Below are 23,570 nucleotides of genomic sequence, written 5' to 3'. Positions count from 1 at the left end.
AATTTGTATCAGCAACAATGACATAAGGGCAGCTCTTTCTAGTCTAATTCTACACTTTGTGCTCTGAGCAACGCCATGCTTTATTATTTATCTGGCATTTTATTTTGAATTCCTAATTGCTCTTTCTGAATCATTTGAAAGAAGATTCGTATTACATGTTTGACCAAGATAGTCAACCTGTTGTTTTTGTCAGTTTCAGTTTCTTATTTATTTATTTTACATTGTCTCTTCTACTCCTAATTGCACTTACTGGACAAACTCAGGTTGTGTTGTTTTGTAAAGCTGTTTGTGTATTTAAGTGTGCTGCACTGTTGAGTTATCAAATAAATGTGTAATTCAGTATATTTAAGTCTGTGTTATTTAAAAAAAAAAGACATTTTAAGTCAATACAGCTGTTTTTCTTCATTGCTATCGGCCGTTACTAAACCTCAGGTGTCGGTTTTGGAAGTGAAAAAAGTGGATAGATGCATGCTTAGTTTATATGAAATCAAATATATTGGCAGAACTTTCTCAATCACAAACTTTTGAGTTGATTTTGGACTGCTTTGTACGACCAAACCCCAGCCATACAGGACCAGCTCAATCAGAGCTGTATAGGCGTGGATGTTATTAGAGGTAGGCTGATATACTGGACAGCCACTAAATCAGGCTCATATTTGCATTCCCTGAAACTGTCCTCAGATGGGGACAGTCCTGATAGTCCTCCACTGAGGAATGTCAGAGAGCAGCACAGAGTAGCGACAGTAAAAGTGTAAAACATGTGACACTACAGCCAGCTGCCAGTCAAACAGATGCAGGAAGAACCCACAGGGTGGGGGTCCAGTCTGTGTGGGCTGCAGCTGGCAAACCTTCGACTCGCTGCAGTCAATCAAATGGTCTCCAGATGTTATGATCTGAATGGAGAAACCTCGTATAGGCAGTCTGAATGACCTGGGAAAACAGATATCAGGACAAAACCCTGGCTTCTGTTCAGGGAGATCACTTCAGCTTAGCAGTAAATCCCCATCATACACATAGAAATGAGCTGTGCAACAATAAATCAGCTTTAGTTCCTTCTTTTTGGGAGGCTGGCGATTGGTCGATACTTTCATATAGAACCGATCTTTTCTCTTTGGCTCTACCATGAGAGAGGACTGACTGACGGACCTGCCCACCAGGTCTGCTTTTAACAACAGTCACTCCACTTTTGCCATCTTAGTTACTTTGTGATTGTATTTAGCAACTTTCCCGGCCAAAAAAGTTGCTAATTATAGCAAAAGAAAAAAGCAAGAAAGATTAGTAACTGGCCAGAAAACTGCAATCAGTGCACTGTTTGTAGAAACAGGGAAACTTCGGTTCCCAAGTTAAGAAGAAAATAGTAGAAGTAAAATGACAAAATGAAAACACAAAATAACAGTAGTTGTCATGGAGACTAAGAAATTAGTTGCCCTGAATTGTAAGTATTGGCACTGGTCGTCTACTAGAACCTGTCCAATGATCAGAAGATCGATCCATCCATCGATCCATTTTCTTCCTCTTATCTGGGGTCGGGTCGTGGGGGCAGCAGCTTCAGAAGGGAGGCCCAGACTTCCCTCTCCCCAGCCACTTCTTCCAGCTCCTCCAGGAACCCCAAGGCGTTCCCAGGCCAGCCGAGAGACATAGTCCCTCCAGTTTGTCCTGGGTCTTCCTCCTCCCAGTGGGACGAGCCCGGAACTCCTCACCAGGGAGGCGTCCAGGAGGCATCCTGACCAGATGCCCGAGCCTCAACTGGCTCCTCTCGACCGAATGCTTGAAATTAAAATTAATTTTGCTTTAACATGCAAGAGCAGAGCTAAAGTATTAACACCCCTCAAATTTCTCCAGATTTGATCAGATAAAGGTCAGATTTGTGGACAAGCTGTAGCTGTCATCTCCCACCTGAGCAGGGGATCTCTGCAGCTCCTTTATAGCTACCAGGTGCCTTTTGGCAGATTCTTTGTTTAATGCCCTCCATCCTCAGTCCGTTTCCAGGTGATGGACTGAACAGAAGTCTGTTTGGGACATTGTTTTATACCCTGACCTGTCTGCTGGTTCATGATGCATCTTGTTCTCTCATGTTCTCTAAGAAACACAACAGCTGTATTTATACTGAGGTTAAATTGCCCCTTGCTGAGATTCTGCTTCCTAAGAAGGTGATCTGTGTAGGCAGTTAGTTGAACTACGGTTTATTTAGGGGCAAAAGGAGAAAAGCAGCAGGATACATGCCAAATATCGGGGATTTTTGTATAGAGAAAAAAAATGTAAGTGAAATTTGAGGCGGTAACACAACAACTTGTGAAAAATTCTCAATACAATAAGTATCTGTATATAGATACAGATACTTTTGCAGGGAAGCGTAAGCACAAGACGTGTTACCTGGACACAAAGCATAGCTCCCGGTGCGAACACCTCCTCCATGAGGAATCATGCTCTTCATCCTGAAGGCTTCCTCAGGGTGGTTGAAGCGGAAGAAGGCCGACTGTCCAAAACACAGCATACAGCCTGCAAGGAAAAACACAAGAAAATCACATTTATAGTGTTGCAATGGGACACTGAATATTGGAAACCACATTGTAAAAACACAAAATCTTACAAAGTGTTTTTGTATAGTTTCTGGTGGAAATATCTAAGTACTGTTTAAGTAAAAAGAAACTAGCTTGCAAGTAAATTCTTGTTAAGCCTGTCACAATAACACAATTGCTGGACGATACATTTCCCCAGAAGTTATTGTGATAAATAATAATATTGTTTTGAGACAATTTTCAAGTTATATTATGGTAATGGCATAATGCAAATTCACCCTCTCAAATGTCAATAAACTTTAAATTCTAATGAACATTTAACACTGGAACTGGAAAACATTTTAAATGTTCAAAATGAAAAAAACAAAAACAACAGAAAGAACAAAATTATTTATTTATTTATTCCTCAATAATTAAGTTGGAATTACAACTATGGGTCTGCTTATCTTAAGTGTAAATTACATTTTCAGCTAAATGATAAGCTAAAAGCTAAATGTAAGCTTATTAGCTTAAATTAGCTTTAAAGCTGTAAACTGAGGTTAAAAGCTAAGCTAGTTACCTCGTTCAAACATATGTCATTTGTTTTACTTTGCTTTTCTAATCTATTGGAGCAGAGATTAAACAAACAAGATAAAACTTGTGGTCTCTCTGGTGGCTCAGGGAGCTTTGATTATTGTCCATTAGCCGTTTCCTGCTTCCTGTCTCGTAGATAAGCTGCCAGTGGTGGAAGAAGAGCCATAATGTTTTAATCAAAGTTAAAGTCCTAATCAAGAGCAACACACTAGGTGTAAAAGTCCTACATTTATAATAAAAAGAAAAAAACAGCAAATACAGTATATAAACTTTCCCTCAAGGTAAAGATAGTTTTAACACTTGTCATGTGGTTTTGTCCCAAGTGATTTCCATCAACATGATGTTAAGCTCCATCGTTTTTCTAATTATTCTGCTGGATTCTTCTGAGATCTTTGACTTTTTTCTTACATAATACAATTTCTCACCCAGGAGGGCTCAGTTATTGTCTGGTATAATATCAATCAATAATATATCAGTCAAAAACCAAACAACTTAAAAGAGTTATTCATTATCTATACTGTGCAAACATTAGCATTCATTAGAATTGTTGCTTTTCTGACTTAGAGAAGCAGAAATATATTTATTTCCCCATACATGATGCTGTTGCTCCTTCAGTGACAAACATCCTATGTGTGCAAAGCAGCATTTTCACAGATCCTTCCTCTCAGCAGCTGTTAGACTTTAAAACCATCACTGTTCCTAACAAACCAAATAAGTGTCTATATCCCTGCAATTATCAGTAGTTTTATATTTAAGTTCTAACAAATAGACTGTTTTTTGTTGTTTTATTGCACAAATATGCACACATTTTGTACATTCTGTACCCTATCAGTTGCACATTTCTTTTAAACAGACTATGCTGTCTTGATAACTTCACAGTTTTTTAAGGTCTTATTGGCTCTAGTGGCCTTTATTTGATAGTTCATTGACAGGAAAGTTGGTACTGAGAGAAGGGGAAGACATGCGGCAAAGGTCGCCAGGGCGGGAATCGAACCTGCGACAGCCACGTCGAGGAATAAGGCCTCTATATGTGGGTTGTGCTTAACCCCTGCGCCACCACAGCACAACCTGACTTCACAGTATTTTTGTCCTCATGTTGTAAATTTGCTCTTACTGTATAGATGCTTATTCTGTTTTTCTTTTCATTTCTATTCTGTTCTGTTCTAGTAGCATTTAAATCTTGCTTATAGACCTAAAAAATTCCATTATTTTTATTTTAACTGTGTTGAATTTTTAGCTTTGTAGATTTTACAAATAAAACTGATACCATCCCAAACCAGTCTTTCCTCTAAAATAAGGAAATCTGAAGTTTTTTTCTTAAACAAAAACATTTGTTTCCATTTTAATTAATTCATAAATGAAATGCAGTATTTTTGGGAAGCTGGATTCTGCATCAGTAATGTTTTTTTTTTCTTCTGAGAATAAAAAGTTCTTAAATTGAAGCTGCTCTTTGGTGAGATGAGATCCCACAGGTTTACACAGTGAATAATCTGATATGCCTCACACTCATATCCTACAGGAAACACATCCAATTACGGAGATAAGACTCCAAATACAGTTTGTTGGACATTAAAGCCTGGAGTAAACAAAGCAATGACAGACTGAGATCATCATGGTGGGTTTCAAAGGTTACTACATCTTGTCGGTGTCTCACATCAGCTACTAAAGCAACCCCAAATGCCTAAATAGCCTGGACATATGAGACCTAACAGGAAAATCCCACATCCAGCAACTGATTGGGCTCATTCTCACTGAGTCGCCATGGTAATATCCTTCCCATCCACTTTCTGTCTGGTTTCAAATGTCAGAGCGTGTCACGCGTCCAACTAATCCAGCCCTCTCATGTGCCATGAGGTCAGTAACAGATAAGCAAGCAATTGTTTATAGCTCTCTCAATATAGCACCATTGTGTCACGCTGGGACTGCAGGGGGAAACGTCTGCAGACATGGGGGTGGTCAATATTAGCGATGAACTGATCCACTTTTTTCACTTCCAATACGATACCGATATCTGAGTGTATCGGAATGAGGGGTCATGGTGCTTATCTCCAGCATCAACAGGCGAGAGGCGGGGTCACCCTGGACAGGTCACCAGTCCATCACAGTCTAGATATAATGTAAAATAAATAATAAAGCATGATGTCGCTCAGAGTACAAAGCATATAATTGGATTAAGTAGATCTGCCATTATGGATTGGGCACATTGTCACTTATACTCGATCTGGAATTGTTTTTCCAGTATCATGATCAATACAGGTATTTATTTCGGATCGGTGCATGTCTAGTCAATATTGCATGTCGTATGATGGATATTCTTGAAACGGTACTGATTCTCCGATACAGAAAAGCTGTCCGTCCAACAGACATGATTTTTGTACTGTGGTAGGAAGAAGGAGTACCCAGAGAGAACCCACGCATGAGAAGCACATGCAAAGTCCACACAGAGAGACCCAAGGCTGGGATTCGAACCACAGACCTTCTTCCTGCAGAAAATCAATGCTGCCATGTGCGTCATGGCAGATTAAAAATACCCAAAGTTGCTTTCTGTCTAAAGAAACCAGCAAATTTCTCCCAATCTTCCTGCAGTCAACTCCTCTATGCTGAGCAAACACAGGATGACACGAGTACATCGTGATCCATGGAAAAGTTTGCAGTGATAATAAGTGGTTCCAGTGTCAGAGATTCAATTCCTGACTGGTGGTTACAGCCCTGGGTCTGATCCACACCTACATGTACTTTTTAAACATTTTGCTTTTTCTGTGTGTTTTAGAAAGTTGTCTGTCTTTTTTGTTGTTGTTGTTTTTGTCAGTGATTGTGTCAATTTCTTTCTCGCTCCTACTGGATGTTTTTTTTACAGCCAACAAGCCAGCAAACTGCTTCCTGTTTACGTTCACTGTAGATTCCAGTGCTTGTTCATCTGCATTAAAAGACGGAGCCGTAAAAAGCCTTTAAGCTCAGAGCAATAAAGTGGAAGTAAATGTTATGTAAAGGTTAAATCCCACATGCCTGAAGTATATGAGCGGTGTAAAGGGAAAGCGTTTTCATATTGGCATTAGCACTGCTGTCTTTAAGCAGTACATATGAAATGGATAAGAGTCTGTTCCAGAAGATTTCCATCGTTTCAATGAACATTTTCCACTCATCAGTTTTTTCCTGATGATTTGAGGCCAAGAACGAGTAAAAACCAAGAACGTGCTGAATGGATGATTTAAAAGAGGTCGTTAACACTTTGATCCTGTGGTATTTAGCGCCACATCAGCTCCCCCCACCACGAACTCCCAACACTCATCTAACTCCTTCATCTAACTCCCGCTTTTCTTCAGGACTTTGCCAGCAGCGCTTCCCTCTCCCTCTACTTCTCTGACTCACGGTACACATGCCAACCCCCTGACTTAACCTAACATGATCTTCCAGAGGAGATAAATTCAGATTAAAAAATCGCATTTAAAGGGTTATAGCCTGGAGCAACATATATCAGGTGCTTTAATCATGACAGACTATTGTTAAGTCGGAGCTGGAGGGAGTCGCTGATGATGCTGTGGCATAACTCACATAATTCACCCAACAGTTGGTTCTAGAGAACAACTAACTTCTCCAGTGACTATCTCTTCTGTGAAGTATTATAGTCAACACTGGATTATCATCAGAATCAAAGGAAAATATATTTCCTGAACTGAGTATCAATTTTTGTCTAGTTGTTAATAATAATAATAATAATAATAATAATAATAATAGGGCTGCACAGTGGCACAGTTGGTAGAGCTGTTGCCTTTCAGCAAGAAGGTTCTGGGTTCGATTCCCGGCCCCGGTCTTTCTGCATGGAGTCTCCATGTTCTCCCTGTGCATGGTGGGTTTTCTCTGGGTACTCCGGTTTCCTCCCACAATCCAAAAACATGACTGTCAGGTTAACTGATCTGTCTAAATTGCCCCTAGGTGTGAGTGTGTGTGTGTCCTGTGTGTCTCTGTGTTGCCCTGTGACAGACTGGCGACCTGTCCAGGGTGACCCCGCCTCTCGCCCGGCACGTTAGCTGGAGATGGGCACCAGCAACCCTCCTGACCCCACTGAGGGACAAGGCTGTAAAGAAAATGGATGGATAATAAATAATAATAATAATAATAATAATAATATTTTACTGTGAGCATGGAGCAAATGGAAAAACAGAACTTGGTAAAAAAATATTGCAGCAAAACAATATTGTCATTATTAGGATTTCCGGTGCTCCACTGGTTTGAATCCTACATAAAGAACAGAGATTTCTTTGCTTCAATCGGAAACTTCTCATCAGAGAGGTCAAAGGTCACATGTGGGGTACCCCAAGGTTCAATCCTAGGACCCCTTCTTTTCAATATTTATATGCTCCCACTGGCAAAGATTATAACAGGACATAGGATTAGTTACCATAACTACGCGGATGATACACAACTCTACATCACGATGTCACCAGGTGACCTTTGACCCCATCCAATCACTGAATAGATGCTTAGAACAGATCAATGTGTGGATGTGCCAAAACTTTCTCCAGCTGAACAGAAACAAAACTGAAGTTATTATCTTTGGACCTAAAGAGGAGCGAACTAGAATCAATGCACAGCTTCAGTTATTACAACTAAAAACCAGCGATCAGAACGAAACCTGGGAGTAGTGATGACCTCTGACCTGAACCTTCAGAGCCACATTAAGACAGTCACAAAGTCGGCCTTCTACCACCTGAAGAACATCTCCAGGATTAGAGGACTGATGTCTCAGCACGATCTAGAGAAACTCATTAATGCGTTTATCTTTAGCCGCATTGATTCCTGCAGCAGCGTCTTCACAGGTCTGACTAATAAATCAATCAAACAGCTGCAGCTGATCCAGAAGCTGCTGCTGCTGTTCTGACTAAAACCAGGAAGATAGAGACATAACACCAGTTTTAAAGTCCCTACACTGGCTCCCTGTAGCTCAGAGAATAGACTTTAAAATACTGATGTTAGTTTATAAATCACTGAACGGTTTAGCACCACAATACATTAAAGATCTGTTATTACTGTACCAACCGTCTGGACCCCTCAGATCTTCTGGTTCTGGTTCTGCTCTGCATCCCCAGAACCAGAACCAGACGAGGAGAAGCAGCATTCAGCTTCTATGCACCACAGATCTGGAACAAACTTCCAGAAAACTGTAAAACAGCTGAAACACTGGGAGCCTTTAAATCTCAACTTAAAACCCACCTGTTTAGAGTTGCTTATGGCTAAATTAGGGTTAGAGTGCCGGTTTTGATGTCTTCCATGTTTTTAATGTTTTTATCTATTCATTAATTTCTTTTTATTTCTCTTTCTCACTGTTTACGTTTTAATGATGTAAAGCCCCCCGTAAAACGTCCCAGTTAAATGACGTTTAACTAAAGTCCCAGAGGGTTAGAGTCCCAGTTAAACGACGTCCTAAAACGGGTGCGGGTTTTAATGTTATCTTTTTTAATCTTTTTTTTTTCTAAAATTTCTTTCTCTTTCTGTTTATTCAATGTCACATGCTGTTTTTATTTTAATTATGTAAAGCACTTTGAAATGCCTTGCTGCTGAAATGTGCTACACAAATAAAATGTGATTGATTGATTGATTGATTGATTGATTGACAATCACAAAATTAGTATTTTTTTCTAAGAATAAGAAATTGAATCAGATTTTTTTCTCTCTTACCAGCAACTCTATGAGGCATACTTCTGATTATCCTGAGGAAACTTAAAACAAAGATACACCGATGGACGGTGAAGCCAAGATTCAACAAACTATTTTTTCCGTCATGTTCTTGATGACGCTGGAGAAGCTCTTAGAATGTTTTGGTTCTACTGTAAAGAGGCATTGAGGGCTGGTTTGTGTAAGAGGTAAAAAGATCCAGAAAAACACACCAGCAAGTAATAATTATCATCATGACTAACCATGTATAACAAAGGCAGAGCATGTATCAGTGTGATAGAGCTGTGTGTGTGAGCATCTAAACCAGGGGTGTCCAAATTTAGTCCTCAACAGACAATGTTGCATGGTTTAGTTCTTTCCCTGATTCAACACACCGAAACAAATGACGGTTTATTATTGTGCCTCTGCAAAACTGTTACATACTGATGAGGTAGCTGGACTATTTGAATCCACTGTGTTGGAGGAGAGACTCATGCAGGACAGCCGGCGATGAGGACTGGAGCTGGACGTCCATGCACTGCACAGGATGCAGCAGGCTGATAATGGAAGACATTTCTCTTCTTACAGGCAGTAGACACACATTCACTGACCCCTCTGCTGCCCACATGGCATCCTGACCTCAGCAATGTCAGGCTGAGTGTGTGTGTGGTAACTGATTGTGGACACGAGGCCAAGAAGAGCTCATGATAACTCAGCAAAACAGACCGAGCACATGGTCTTTGAGAGGCACTGCCAAACTACAACGTAACACAATCGACTATGTACCGCTTGTCCTACTCTAAAACTGTAGTTTGAGCCACTAAATAAATTTGTGAAATTACCTAACATCAGCCAAATATTCCTGTACAAAGAGCAGACAGAACAGAATATTCTGCACAATAAGGATTAACTCAAAAACAAAACAATAGAAAACCCTGTGAAGACACTACTGAAGGAAGAATCTATTACTTCAAAAGTAACAAAAAGATAGATTGTAGTTTGGAAAAAGGCGTTTGAAGACATGACCTCTAGTCTGATTAAACTAAAATCACCATCATTGCATTTGGAGTACGATGGGGGAAGCTCACAAGCATGAGGAGACGATCTCCGGAGTGGCGCCATCATATTGGGGGGTGTTTTGCTGCAGGACAGACTGGTGCTCATCAAAAATCAAATTATATTATAAGGACGGAACATCATGTGGAAATCTTAAAGCAACATCTCAAAACATTAGCAAAGAAATTAAAGCTTAAGCTAGGTTAATACCTTAAGTCTGCGCGCACCAACTACGCAGTCTGTGCACTGGCGTGGTGTCTGGTTATGCGCCTTCGATTATTTTGTAAGTCACACAGATTAAGTGCCCCATGTTTTACTCAAACTGAATGAATTGTTTGAGTAAACAATTGAGTAAAAGAATTTCAACTGCCCGCATTTATATAAACTCTCTATGAGGGCTCATTTTCTGAGAATACTGCACCAACAAACGCATCATGTATAAAAGCCAGACCACTTGCTTGGCTCATGCACACTCAACACCAACCTCTTAAACGCTATTGTAGCACACCTCTGGGTGCAGATGAGTCTTCCCAATACATAATGAGACTTAACATACTGCCTAGTTATGTACAAACGGTGAAGGGGCAACAGTCAACATTTTTGAGTAGTCATCAAAAACCCAAATGACTCCCAAAAAAACTTTGTGAGTTTTTCCAGAGTTGAAAGCCATTGTGACCAAGATGCTAAAGTTTGTTGGGAGAAATGGGACAAATTTCCAGCAAACCATTGGAACAACACCAAAGATGTTTGATCCAAGTCACCCAGCTTAAAGGCAATTCAACCACATATTATGTAAAAATATACAAATGATGTTTGCCTAAAAATAAAGCTCATTTTTGGTCATTAAGAGGAAAAAGAGAAAAATTCCAGCTTAGCTAAAACAGAAATATTTGCCTGTTTTAACGCAACACAATAAGGAAATGCATCTTTTGTAGGTAATAATTTTTAGCAAATATGACATTAATCTATGTTCATTTGATTTTTGGTCCTTTATAGTTCACAGGTGTTTCAGTTATTTGGTGATTTTATTTGTGTACCTACATAATTCCGTGTATCTAACTCTCCTTTAAGTACCATAGTCATTTCTTGAAACTTTGCAGCAATGTTGACATTTTACGGAAAAACAAGTCATTAATATAGAGAGACTGACCTTTAAAGACGGTTTTTAAATTGAGAACACAGTTGAGAAGTAAATCTGAAATATTTCAATCTATCAGTCAGGTCTAAGTTGTTACTGAACTGCTGTTGAAGAAATCCATCACCAACAGTCTCTGGATGCCAATTAGTGCTTGTCAGTTCAGCCATTACTACACCACACAAGGCACTCATTATGATGGATCTCCCTGCTGTGAGGAGACACACCACAGAGAGAAGGAATAAATCCCTGGTATAGATCAGAGATAAAGAGATGCTCTACAAGGTCCATGCATCACACTCAGTGGAGGGAGGGTGGAAAGTGTTGGATTCATAAATCATGCAGATTTTTATTAGGCAGAACCAGAACAGCTTAAACACAGGAACTGCTGTGCTTTATTTTCCAATTAAAGAACTGAAAGGTAATCCAACACAAGCCCTGGGAGTAAAGTTGTTGAGCAAGAAGGTCAGTGTAATCAGCTGCATTCTCTTAGCTTAAGACCATCCAATCATATGTCCACCAACTTATGCAGTGGTCATTGGCTGAGAGGCGAGGGACAGACAGACCCCGGGCCAGGATTCAAACCCAAAGTCCTTTATGTCGTAAGGCAGCAGTGCTACCAAAAGTACAGTTACCATATCATAAAATCTTCTGGATAGAAAGGATCACATTCACAGCTCATTTCAATTAGTTGTTTATAGAAAGAGCATCTGTTTCTTGTCTCAAGCACCCGCCTCCACCCTAAAAGTCTGGGTTTCCCCGCCTTATCTCCAGGACCAAACAGACAGCAGACATGCCTGTAAACACAGAGCTGGGTGGGAACGGTTAATGAGACTAGAGATGCCAAAGCTTAGCCACAAAGAGAAATTAGCCACTCCTGAAAACCACTTCAATTACTTATTTAGGCTGGAAGGATGTTAACCGAGATGTTTGTGATGAGTTTGTTTAATGTGAAAAACCTGTAGGTTGCTTACCAAGACCCTGACTATATCCTACAGAATGTTCAGATACATGTATGGTCTCCATTAAGCATTTGGATGATTTATGTTCTGTTGCAACCAAAATTTCAAGAAACACCATCACGATGGCAATGATCATCTTCCCTCGGGTTCTTATCTGCGTGAGCCCTCTGGTTCTGCTTGGCGCTTTGGTTGTATTGCTCAGTCAGACCAGCAGGTAAACTGTCTCTCTGGAGCAAAAATTGGAAAAAGAAATGATTCAGTGGAGCAGCAGTGGTCAGAGTGTCCAAGGAAAATCCTTAATTTTTCCAAGATATGTTTGAACAAGACTGAATATCAGATGATTCCAGCACCATCTGGTACAAGTGACATCAGTTTCTTATCTTTGAAATTCTATCCAGTTAGAGATATATGGTTTCATCTGTCCTGTTCATCTGTTCAGTGAAGGATTTCACTGATCCTTAAAATGGCAGACCCTGGTAACTTGCTGGGGTTAGGCACTACAGCCACACGCGACTAACTGAAATCTGATTAGATATCCTGTAAAAATGCTTATAGTTGCCCATTTCAAAAGTTCAAACAGCAACTGCAATTTAATGTAGTCAAAGTGGACAGTGAAATACCGCAGAAGCTGACATCTGTAGTCTTCCTCATCACCGCTCTTGGGGGAACAACTTATCAATGCCAAGAAAACTAATCTTGCTTCTGGATTGGCTGCTTTGAAAAATCAAGCCAATAGTGTGTCATGTAGCATTGCACTTACAGCGCATACACACCAGCTACACACCAGCCCTGTTTGGTCCACTTAAATCAAACTACTTTATTTGCCTAGAAAGTCCGGTTGATTTAGGGAATTATGAACGTCCAACCAAACTGATGCGACCCAAAAAAACGAATACTGGTCTGCCTAAAATCCTAGGTCACAGTTTGGTTGAAGTGAACTCTAGTGTGGTTTGAATGCACATGTGAATCCAAGCAGACCGGAGACCGCTCCAAAAGCAGAAAGCAAGCTACAGTGAAGGGCATTCTGGGAAATTCAACCAAAAAAATAGTGTAAGTCTAACACTAGTGGGGTAAATGGCTTGTGGTCTTTTGCCAAAGACAAATGAGAAATCCTACAACTGCTGAAACTAAACTGAAATGCAGAAATGAAACCAAAAACAGCAAAACCTGAGGTCAAATACTAATTTACATCAATCAGTTTTAATCTTTAAAATAACTACACAAAACATGACTGGTCAGCACTAGAATTGGCTGTTAAGACCATAAAGAAAACGAGAAATTGTTAACCAAAAAATGCTTGAACAACACATGCTAACAATTTTCTTTACATTTATTTCAGTTAATTTATCCCAAGTGATCTTTTGTACCAATTATTTTTGTGTAGTTGAACTAATACATATTTCACTCAGAACGGATTTCTTTAACAAATACCATAGCAGATGATGGGTTTGAATCAACCTGGTTACAGTCTGAGGCCCTTACTCTGATCTTTGTGACTGTCAATAACACTTAATTCTTATTTCTTAAAACAACAAAATGCACCAAACTCTGTGCAATTTCAGCCTGAAATGAATGGTCTTCTCTTTTGCCAGCTGCTGTTACTGTTTTATTGGGCAGTTCTAATGTATCAACACCACATGTGGCTTAACATGATGTTGGCGACAGTTATCTCTGATTCTACTTTCTTTCCCTCTTTCAGAGAACCCACTGACCCCCGAGCAAGCCTCTGAGTGTTCTTCCAAGAACCAGCGGTTCACTAAAATATGTCAGAACCGCATATCTCTGCAGCTGAGCTCAGCGAAACAGAAACGTAATACAGGTCCCAACACTTTCCACCAGTAACATGTGATATTTCAATCATAACTCCCAATGTGGTCGATTGAGGAAGAACCGCCGGTGTGGTTACAGAGAGAAGAGCGTAACGACCCGCGAGCTAATCAGTGAGATACATCCTCGGGATGGTGTGACATTAAAAGGTTTCACTCTCAGGAAATGACCTTTTCCAGGAGCAATTCACTGACTTCATCACAAAGAGTGCACTTCGATTATTACTGCAGAGATGCAGAGACAGCAACTTTCAGCTGCACTCTGAAGTGAGGAGGACACAAGATTCCCACCACCTTCCTACAAGGACACCATGATCCTATTGTAAAATGTACTGGCTGGGACTCCAAAGTGGATTAATGATCAGTGTGACGCAGACAAAAATGCTCATTGAGTCAATGCAACAAAGTTAAGGTCAAAAGAGGAAGAGTCCTGGTCTTCTGTTGGAAGCACTGGTGCTATATTTGTTTGAAGTTGTATTCAATTTTCCTGAATAAACCACCTTCCATCAACAAATTATTTAGATTCAACCTGTGATTACCTGCAAATGATACAACAGGCTAAATAAAACATCTAATTAAGTTTTTCTTGAATTATCAGGCCAGTACACATGAAACCAGTGAAGTAAATGGCATCTCAATGCTTAACATGTTGCAGCAGCACATACACTATCGTCAGCATCCACATTGCACAATTCAGGGCTTCCTGAAAAAGTAAGAAACTGAGTGGGTCTAATAGCACTTTGCAACAATCTGATGGTTGAATAACCTCCATATTTGTTGGTGAGCTCATATGTCTATTTAAACAATAATTTAGCAGAAAAAAGGCTTTTTTAATTGAAAATGTTTCTTTGGTCAATGTATGGTGTTTGATTAAAATTTGGTGTGTGTGCATGGTTGTGTGTCTCTGTGTTGCCCTGTCACAGACTGGCGACCTGTCCAGGGTGACCCCGCCTCTCGCCCGGAACGTTAGGTGGAGAGGCAGCAGCACCTCCCAACCCCACTGAGGGACAAGGGTGTAAAGAAAATGGATGGATGGACGGATGGATAATAGGGGTTCTATGGTGGTGGAGGGGTTCAGCACAACCCACCAGCTGTCGCAGGTTTGATTCCCAGCTTGGTGACCTTTGCCATGTGTCTTCCCTCTCTCTCATCACCTACATTCAAATAAATGCCACTAGAGCCAAAAAAATTACAGATCCTGCAATTAACTCAAATAAATATTGTAGTAGAGTTAATCCAACTCTGGCTAAATGCCACTGCTGACCAATGCAATCCCTTTAAAACTATTTCTGTGGGACTTTTCAGGCCAACTGGTTTCAAAGCAGCATCTTGCCATCAGGGTATACTGTGGCAATAAAAGGAGCAGTGGTTACAAACCCCCTTAAAAAACTGAAACCCGTAGACCATATGCTCCATCAGCTGCCTAATAATATCTGCAACTTGGGCTTTTATTTCCCCTTTTCCCTACACTGGTATTACCACATTAGTTTTTTCCACTGTGCTGTCTTAGCCTGAGGTATATCTGCCTAGAAGATTGGATTGGAGGACAGCGAGTTGGTCAGAGCCAGAACTCTTCACGTTCTGCCAGGATCACACAGTATGTTCTGAACAACACCACACGAGTCCACAACAGTCAAACACCAAGACCTGCTGCTCTTTTATTAGCATAGCATTTAATTTCAACTAGTGGAGAATGAGGCTGAAACAATGCATAGAAAGACTCCGATTACAAAAAAGATCTCCAAGCAAAGTAACGGACCCATCAAACATGGCAACATGCAAATCTGTTTGTTTATGCCACCACAAAAATGAGAATGTATCATTATGGGCTTTAAATGAAGGTTTGACCACTAAAAGACCAACAAGCGATTGGAAAAGGGTAAGACCGATGGCCATCTGCATCCTGTTTCTCAGTTTCTAAGGAAAGCTACTGGTTTCTGGTGTCAGCAGAGACTGGCGAGTCAGGTCCCCCAGTTAATCAATGACTCCATTCCAGGGAACACATGCAACCCACAGGAAGATATGTTGCTGTTCTGACGGCAACAAACACACTCAGCAGAAACTTACATTTCCATCAGTGGGGAAAAAATGGCCAGAAAAAAAAAGGTTGGTTGGAAAAAGTGATGATATATCAGAAAGCATTTGATGCCAGCAGATACCACAAGATGCTCCTAGGCAGCAGCTACACACACACACACGCATGAGCACGCGCACACACACACACACACACACACACACACACACACTCCAGCTGATTCAGTTCTGAGGTGGGAACAACTCCGAACCTGGAGGTTTGGTTTAACAGTGATGAGAAAAGTTATGTCAGATTCACCGTCTTTATACTTTCGACCAGAGGTGTGACCAAGTCACTGTGTTGCAAGTCTCAAGTCTCTGTCCTCAAGTCAGGTCAAGTCAAGACAGGCAAAAGTCGAGTCAAGTCTCAAGTCAGGAACCTTTAATTTCAAGTCATTTCGAGTCATTTTTATTTTATTTTTTATATATAATTTGCAATTATACATAAAATTAAAATAATAGACCATTTGTTCTTTTTAAAATCTGTATTGATCTCAAATGATAGAACATGTGCAGCTGAACACAAAGTATAAAAAACATTTTTAAATTGGACCTCTTTATTGCGCAGTTCTGTTAAACTTGATATTCAATAAAAAAAAGTTTTCAAAAAATGAAATAAGTATATATGAAGTTATCACAATAAACTCAGGAGGTCTGGTGCTTTTATTTTTCTGCTTTTATTTCTAAGTATGTTAGTTTCAGTCCTCCGTAAATATGGGCCAGATATTTATTTATTAACACAACATTTATTTGGGACAGTCACTGTATTTGGTCTGTTTTAACAAATAAACCACATGAAAAAGCTAAATCATTGCAAATACAGTGGAGTGGTTTTGAATTTGGATGTGATGGTAAAATAAATATCTGTCAGGCCAAGTGGGTTAAATCTACAGCCAATTTCACATCAATATTGATCAAAACATGTTGTCAGAATCACTGAACACAAAACAATGAGCTCATTATTTTATGTCTTACTCAGTTAACTATCCCACTTAGTGTTATAGTCAGATTGTACAATTTTTATTTTTACAGAAATTTTTGAAAGATGACCAAAAAAAAACGGGTTTTTTTATTTGTTTTTCCAGCAAAGCTACTTGGAAATGGGTTCTGTGGACATGTGACAGTCAGTCAGTGCATTAAGTCAAAAACAGTTGAATTAATGCTCTGACTGCAGTAAACAATATATTGTCAATATAATTTCCCAACATAGATGTCTTCAAATACACCAACCATCCTTAGATGATACTGACCGGCTCATCATCATGATGGACAGAGAGACTCTGTTCCCTGAGTTCAGGTCCAGAATCTGCTTTCTGTTCCGGAGCCCCGCTCACCATCCACCGGCTTCCTGAGCTAATAACACGGTGCACATTATTATGGAGGCATTTGAAGGACCGGGTTTATAGTAAATCATCACCATTTTAACCCGGAGTACACATGCTAACACGAAGTTAGCTAAAGTCAGCTATCTAACAGCAGAAGAAAAGCGCCACCTACCGTCTTTCGTTCCCCGAGATCTGCAGCGTCGCCGCGTTTTTTAAAAATCCTGTTAATTTGATTGGTTGAGCTGCAGCTACGCACACATACATACATAAGGAGAGGAGAAACAGAGGGACGGTCTGCGCACATTGATACAGAATGAGTGAAATTAATTAATGACGCCACTTTATAAATGATGTGTTTTAAGTTTTAAGACTTTGAGTAAAAAATATCAAGTCTTTTCAAGTAAACAGCTTCAAGTCGAGTCAAGTCCCAAGTCAATGGCATGAAAGTCAAAGTCAAGTCTGAGTCTTTGAGCATTTTTTCAAGTCAAGTCTCAAGTCGTGATTTTAACGACTCGAGTCCAAGTCATGTGACTCGAGTCCCCACCTCTGCTTTCAACTATTGATTAAAGTATAAAGATACGCTCAAAGTTACATGAAAATGTGTCCAAACCTTTAACATCTCAGTTTTAATTTTTTACCACTTTCACAAAATTTGAGGACATTTTACTTTGAGTTCTTCATCTCTCAAAGAAAGAGACTAATATGCAGTGTGATAAGGGGTCTCTCTTTGTGGCGAGTCGACTTCACACTTTTTTTGTCACAATCAGTTCCTACTGCTCTCAGCATCCACATCCTACAGACCAGATGTTCATCCAGCAGGCTGTAAGCTGGGGCATATGAGCAGCATGTCAGGGGCCGATTCTGGCTCGTCTGAACAGATGTTCTCTGCCTCTCTACCCCGCACCACCACCGCCAACCATCCACCTCCTCTCTGTTAACTACAGGCGGCTGTTCAACTCATTCCCTGAAGCAGAAGGCCACAAACAAGAGGACTGATTTTGAAGAAGTCAACCATGTGATCTGGTGGTTGTTTACAACCACCAGAAAAACGATATGGAATAATCACTCTAAGGGTGTTTTCACACCTGATATTAATTTGGGGGCCAAAATGGCAACTATTGTTGCATTTTTAGCTGGTGCAGTTCGCTTTCATGCTGTACTGTGTCACACGGTCGAAACTAATTGAGAAACCTGTTGCACCTCCTTGCCAAATTTCAAACATAAAGGTTAATAAAAAAAAAAAAATAAGGACAATATGATCAGGAATTTGTTTTTATAATTGTATGGTACTATATATGAAGGCCATGTAATATTGTATGCATTTTTAAACATTACTATAATACGGGGTGCTGTGGTGGCGCAGAGGCAAAGCACAACCCACATATTGAGGACTTGGTCCTTGTGGCGGTGGTCACAGGTTTGATTCCCGGCCTGGTGACATTTGCCGCTTGTCTTCCCCCTCTCTCATTGCCCTCTTTCCTGTCAAACTACTTTCAAATAAAGGCCACTAGAGCCAACAAAACCTTTAAAAAAATTTTATATAGGCCTAATACAAAGAAATTGGACTAAAGACTTTGGTCTGGCAAACTCAGGGCTGATGTCCGTGCCAAGGTCGACACCAAGCTAAGGTTGAGAGTTGGCTCAACCAGTCAGGACGCCATTTTGTGCTGCACTAAGAGGTGTTGGGATGCTGCTCTGGTGGAGAAGGAACAGGGCTGGTTGCCCAACTAGCTCATCAGACCTGTTAGTTTCCATTAGTCTTGTGGAGTGGGAAATGAAGGAATTTGTCATAAGAAATGTAGGCAATCGGTACTCTTGGCTATGAAATCTTAACCATTTGCAGACAGTGTTCGTGGAGTCTGCGTGGTTCACAGAACACACACAACACGCCTTAGTATGTGGGAGCCTTAAATATTGATCTGCCAAAATATTTGAGCTGTGCTTCTCCAACGAAACCACATGTCTGACCTGTGCCTGTGGCAGCCCCCACCACCCTGGGAGAGCACATAATTCTCACAGCACTTCGATGAGTGTTTGCTGGGGGGGCTTCTCTCTGTCTCTGACTCATCACTTCCTTTCTTTACAATGCAGGTGTCAACACAATGTGTCACTGATGACACACTGATGAGCAGGAGTGGCTGCTCTTGTAGAGCAGTGGGAGCAGGTCAGAGACAACTAGGTAGGAAATGTCTAATGGGATCAGAGGTTGAGGCCCCAAGGTGCCAGCAGATATAAGGGGAAGCTCCATTCTCTTCCTGTTAGCAGTTCCAGTTTGGTCGCACTGGACACCAGGAATAGCAATGAAACAGTAGACAGAGACAGTGTGATCCTGCTAGACTGGATGGGATGTCGCGGGGCGGGGGTGTATATGTTTGTAGACTATTCATAGAGTTCACATGGAGGCAGGAGGGACGTCAGAACTGTGGGACTGAGTGGTTGGAGACTGCAGGTGTTGGGTTGCAAGTCCTGAGAGTCACACCAGCTACAGCTGAAACCTAACACTTTTTTCCTGTAAAGTTTAAATATTTCCTCATAATAATTCAAAGCCAAGGAGAATATCAAGGAACGGGCAAACAAAAATCATCCTAACAGGTTCTCCATGGAAAACCAGCAGTTTCAATGCCCACACAGAATAATGAAAATCTTAAACACATGTTGTTGGTGTTCTGCAGTGCAGTTTTTTTAATTAATTTTTAAAAATAAGTAAAAAGAAAAACAGATCTGTTTGTTACGTGTGTCAGAAGGATAACTGAAGAAATTTGGTTGAAAAAAAATCTCTTCTATTCATCTTATAAAATACAAAAATCTGATTACCCAGCTAACAAAAAATAAAATCTTGCATAAAAATCTCACAAACACCTCATTTTAAAATAAACATTTTAATCTTTAAAAAGGGTAAAAACCCTGCATTTATAGTGTATTATTAAGTCAGAGGACTCCAAAGCCCATCATTCATTCACCCATTCACACACTGATGATGTAACCATGAGGTAGACTGAGGCAAAGGCTGCAAGTCAATCTGTGTCACCAGACCCCCTGATCACCACAAGCAAAAAAGAGCCGGGATTTCAACTAGCAACCAGGTTGCTAGTTGGTTGCTAGTTAGCTCAGGTTGCTACATCCTGAGTCACTGTCTCCCAACATAAAAAATGAAGAATGAGACAGAGAGAGAGAGGGAGAGAGAGAGAGAGAGAGAGAGAGAGAGAGAGAGAGAGAGAGAGAGAGAGAGAGAGAGAAAAAAAACATTCTTTTTTTTCTTTTTACCAAAAAGGGGCAAACATATGAACAAGTTTATAAATTTTTTTGTCTTTATAAAATATCTAATTTAAAAAGGATATGTGAGTGTGGTGATTAAAGTTAATATATTAAATGCATAATGTACAATTTTAAACTAAATTTGGTTAAGTAGAGCACACAAAAGCAACAGGGATGTCCAAAGTGAGCCAGAAGCCCATTTGTGGCTCCTGAGCTGATTTTGTGTGGCCCTGACCACAATTCAAGCAGGGTACATTGTTGTACTTGCTTTAGTTTTATTTCATAAAAAGAAAGAAAAAGAGGGAAAATAACAGAAATACATTATTTTCACAAAATATATTGACTTTTTATATTTCTTTTTAAAAATAAGAATGAATGAAGGATGAAAGATGGAAAGAGAGAAAAAACACTTTTTATAAAAAGATTCTGATTTGTGATTTTTTTTAATTTAATAAAAATAAAAAAGAGAAAAAAGTGTGTAGAGGGTGGGTTTTTGTATGTTCATACTTTCAACAAGTCTTTTTTGTTACCTTATTAAAAATGTATATCAAGGTTAGTTAAGTTACAAGTAGTTTTTAACTATTGCATAAAATAAATAAATAAAAAATATATATTAAAAAAGTCCAGTAATCATCTTAAAACCACAAACAGCAACTACTTAAAAAACAGAAAGTCTACAGACTAAAACCAGACAAAAGTCCAACTTACTTCAGGTCTCATGAACAGAACTCCCGTGTCCCTCCGCTGATTTCATCGCTTCTGTTCCTTTAAATAAAAAACACGTGTTTCTGTGCAATTGTGAGCAGCGGCGTTTATTTACTGGCTGCTTTTGTCCTCTGGTTCGCGCTTTTGTGATGATAATCCCTGTAAACTCGCAGTCTAATATATTCTGCGATAATCTGAAAGTTGACCGTGGCAGCTGCCGCTTGCCGTCCTCTTACAGCGCGCGAGCTCATCCGCCCGCAGCTACTTCCGTTTGTCCCTCCTCAGTCCGCAGCCGCACGGGACTTTACTGTCTTTGTAATCTATTTGCCCATTGTCTCCGTGTTGCCCCCACCCCACCCACTCGGTCTTTGTGGCGCAGTGAAGACGCTCAGCACGGCGAGGCTGAGCGAAACAGCTGGCTCACAGTCACGTCCCAGCCCGCAGAGGGGAGGAGGAGGAGGAGGAGGAGGAGGAGGAGGAGGAGGAACTTCTTCAGATTTCTTGAATATTGCAGTAACCTCTTTAGGCAGCTCTCCTATTTTCATATCTTATCCCAATCATTAACGAGCAAAGGTTACAGCATAAGTATGAGTAGACATTTATTATGAGCCATAAACACAGTGGAAGTAGGGGAAGCATCCTGTCCAAAAGCTCCCTGGAGTCACATGAGCCTCCGCAGTAATCACTCTGTGTGGGGCAGGATCATAACATGATCCACGTCTCAAACCCAGAGACCTACAGATTACCAATAACCCATTACTAATCATTATGCATGTAAGTCAGAGACAGGACAGTGCATGTTTCATTGACACACCACACCACTTTTACATATCTAAAAAGGATTTTAAAACATGTATTTAAAAAAACCCAGGCCAGGGCTGCCTAATAATCAATTATCAATCCTCCATCAATACTGCACATGAATCTGCAGCTAAAAATAACACCAACATGTGAAAAACGGAGCCCATTCTGCTTGACAATGCAGCGTATGGCTGATCTGTTGAATTTTTTTTACATTTTTTTTAAAATTAAGCCCAAAAGGTTTGACCCAAGTTTCAAAATGCAGCTTTACCTGACACTGACCAAATGTATGTAAGCTTTGAATTTGAAGGAAGCTACAAAAAATATCTAAAAAAATGTTCTCACTTCACTTTCTGGCATTTAACAATAGAAATCCATCATCCATTCATCCATTTTCTCTGGACCCCTCTGGTGTCCAGAGGGGTCCTGGTGCCCATCTCCAGCAAGACATTTCAGGCGAGAGGTGGGGTCACCCTGAACAGGTAGCCAGTCCCTCGCAGGGGCAAATAGAAATAGTTTTGTAACTACCTAAAACAAGAAAACTTTGGTTTGATTTGACTTCAGAAGGTGAGAAAAAAATTATGTGTATACCTTTTCACTCAGTATATGTAAATAATCCGGTTTCATCTTAAGGTGACAATTAATTTAATAAACCAAAACATTTCCACAACAGTATCATACTGAAGCATACTGAAGGTAATTGTTGGTGATGGCAGAAAACACAGGACCACAGTGACACTACAAATGCTGAACGTTTTCATAATGTGTTTATGGAAAACAGAAGATAACGACGGATGAAAGGAAGCTATAAAAGATGTTTACATAGGTGCTAGAAACTAGCTTATCCTACATGATGTCTTGATCTGAGTCACTGAGGTTCAGTAAAGACAACACGGCTTTCCTACTTTACTCCTTCATTGCTTTTTATCCTTCCTTCTGCAAACCAACTTCCTCTTTACATCCCTTTGATTTTGAATGGATTTCTGTCCACCAGCTCCTCTGACATTACAGCAAATCCAGGAGAATTACTTTCAAAAGCTTGTCGGGCACATTTGCTTTGTGCAACAATAGCTGCTTGTTGTTGCTTGATTTTGTTTAAATCAACCTGCTGACAAGTTAAAGCCTTGAAGAGGTGTAGATCGCTTCATTAAAAGGAAAGGCAAAGGATATAGTTAGAAGGACTTTTGGCACATGGGAGAATCTTATCCTGGCTTGCTGCGAAGCAACCTCTCCACCCATCAATGCCCCCGCTTGTACTGAGAAAACTGAAGCACCTTGTAATGTATTGCTCATGTAATGCATGGGAGTGGCAAGTGACCAATAAAGTCTGATCCATTTCCTGTTGTAAAATTAGACCTGCAGATCGCTCATTCATTGCCCTCCAGCAGCCTGACAGTGCACTCAGGTTTCCCCTCACACTCAGTCTTCAACCTGAAACCTCTGGGTTTAGGGTTGCCTCTGTCTGGGGCAGAGAGGGCAGTATAAATAGCACCGTGTCTCCACTCAGGTTACTTTGCCAGAGTCCATGTCCAAATACCAGCAGGCAGAGGAACACACTGACAGTTACATCAGGCACAACACAAACCACTCAGTCCATACGACATGATTTATTAAGGGGCGGTATTGTGTATTTTCCAGATACATAGTGCCATTTTATAGCACAATCAAGTAACTATGTTAACTTCAGT

The 23,570-nt window shown here is 40.3% G+C and overlaps 1 protein-coding gene across 18 annotated transcripts in view; it reads right to left on the bottom strand.

The window, feature by feature from the left end:
* phldb1b (pleckstrin homology-like domain, family B, member 1b) overlaps positions 1–23,570 on the bottom strand; it is a 127,753-nt gene that overhangs the window by 72,314 nt on the left and 31,869 nt on the right. For 17 of the 18 annotated variants that reach the window (XM_081614444.1, XM_081614446.1, XM_081614445.1 and 14 more), the window contains exon 5: positions 2,374–2,499. In XM_081614444.1, the coding sequence (XP_081470570.1) occupies positions 2,374–2,499 (126 nt within the window). Of the gene's footprint in view, positions 1–2,373; positions 2,500–21,084; positions 21,500–23,570 lie in introns of those variants that run through there. The other variant, XM_081614452.1, reaches the window with a different exon arrangement.

Source organism: Poecilia reticulata, chromosome 13, assembly GCF_904066995.2.
Source record: "Poecilia reticulata chromosome 13, P_reticulata-male-v2, whole genome shotgun sequence".
NCBI lineage: Eukaryota > Metazoa > Chordata > Actinopteri > Cyprinodontiformes > Poeciliidae > Poecilia > Poecilia reticulata.
This window is presented reverse-complemented; position numbering and strand designations above follow the sequence as displayed.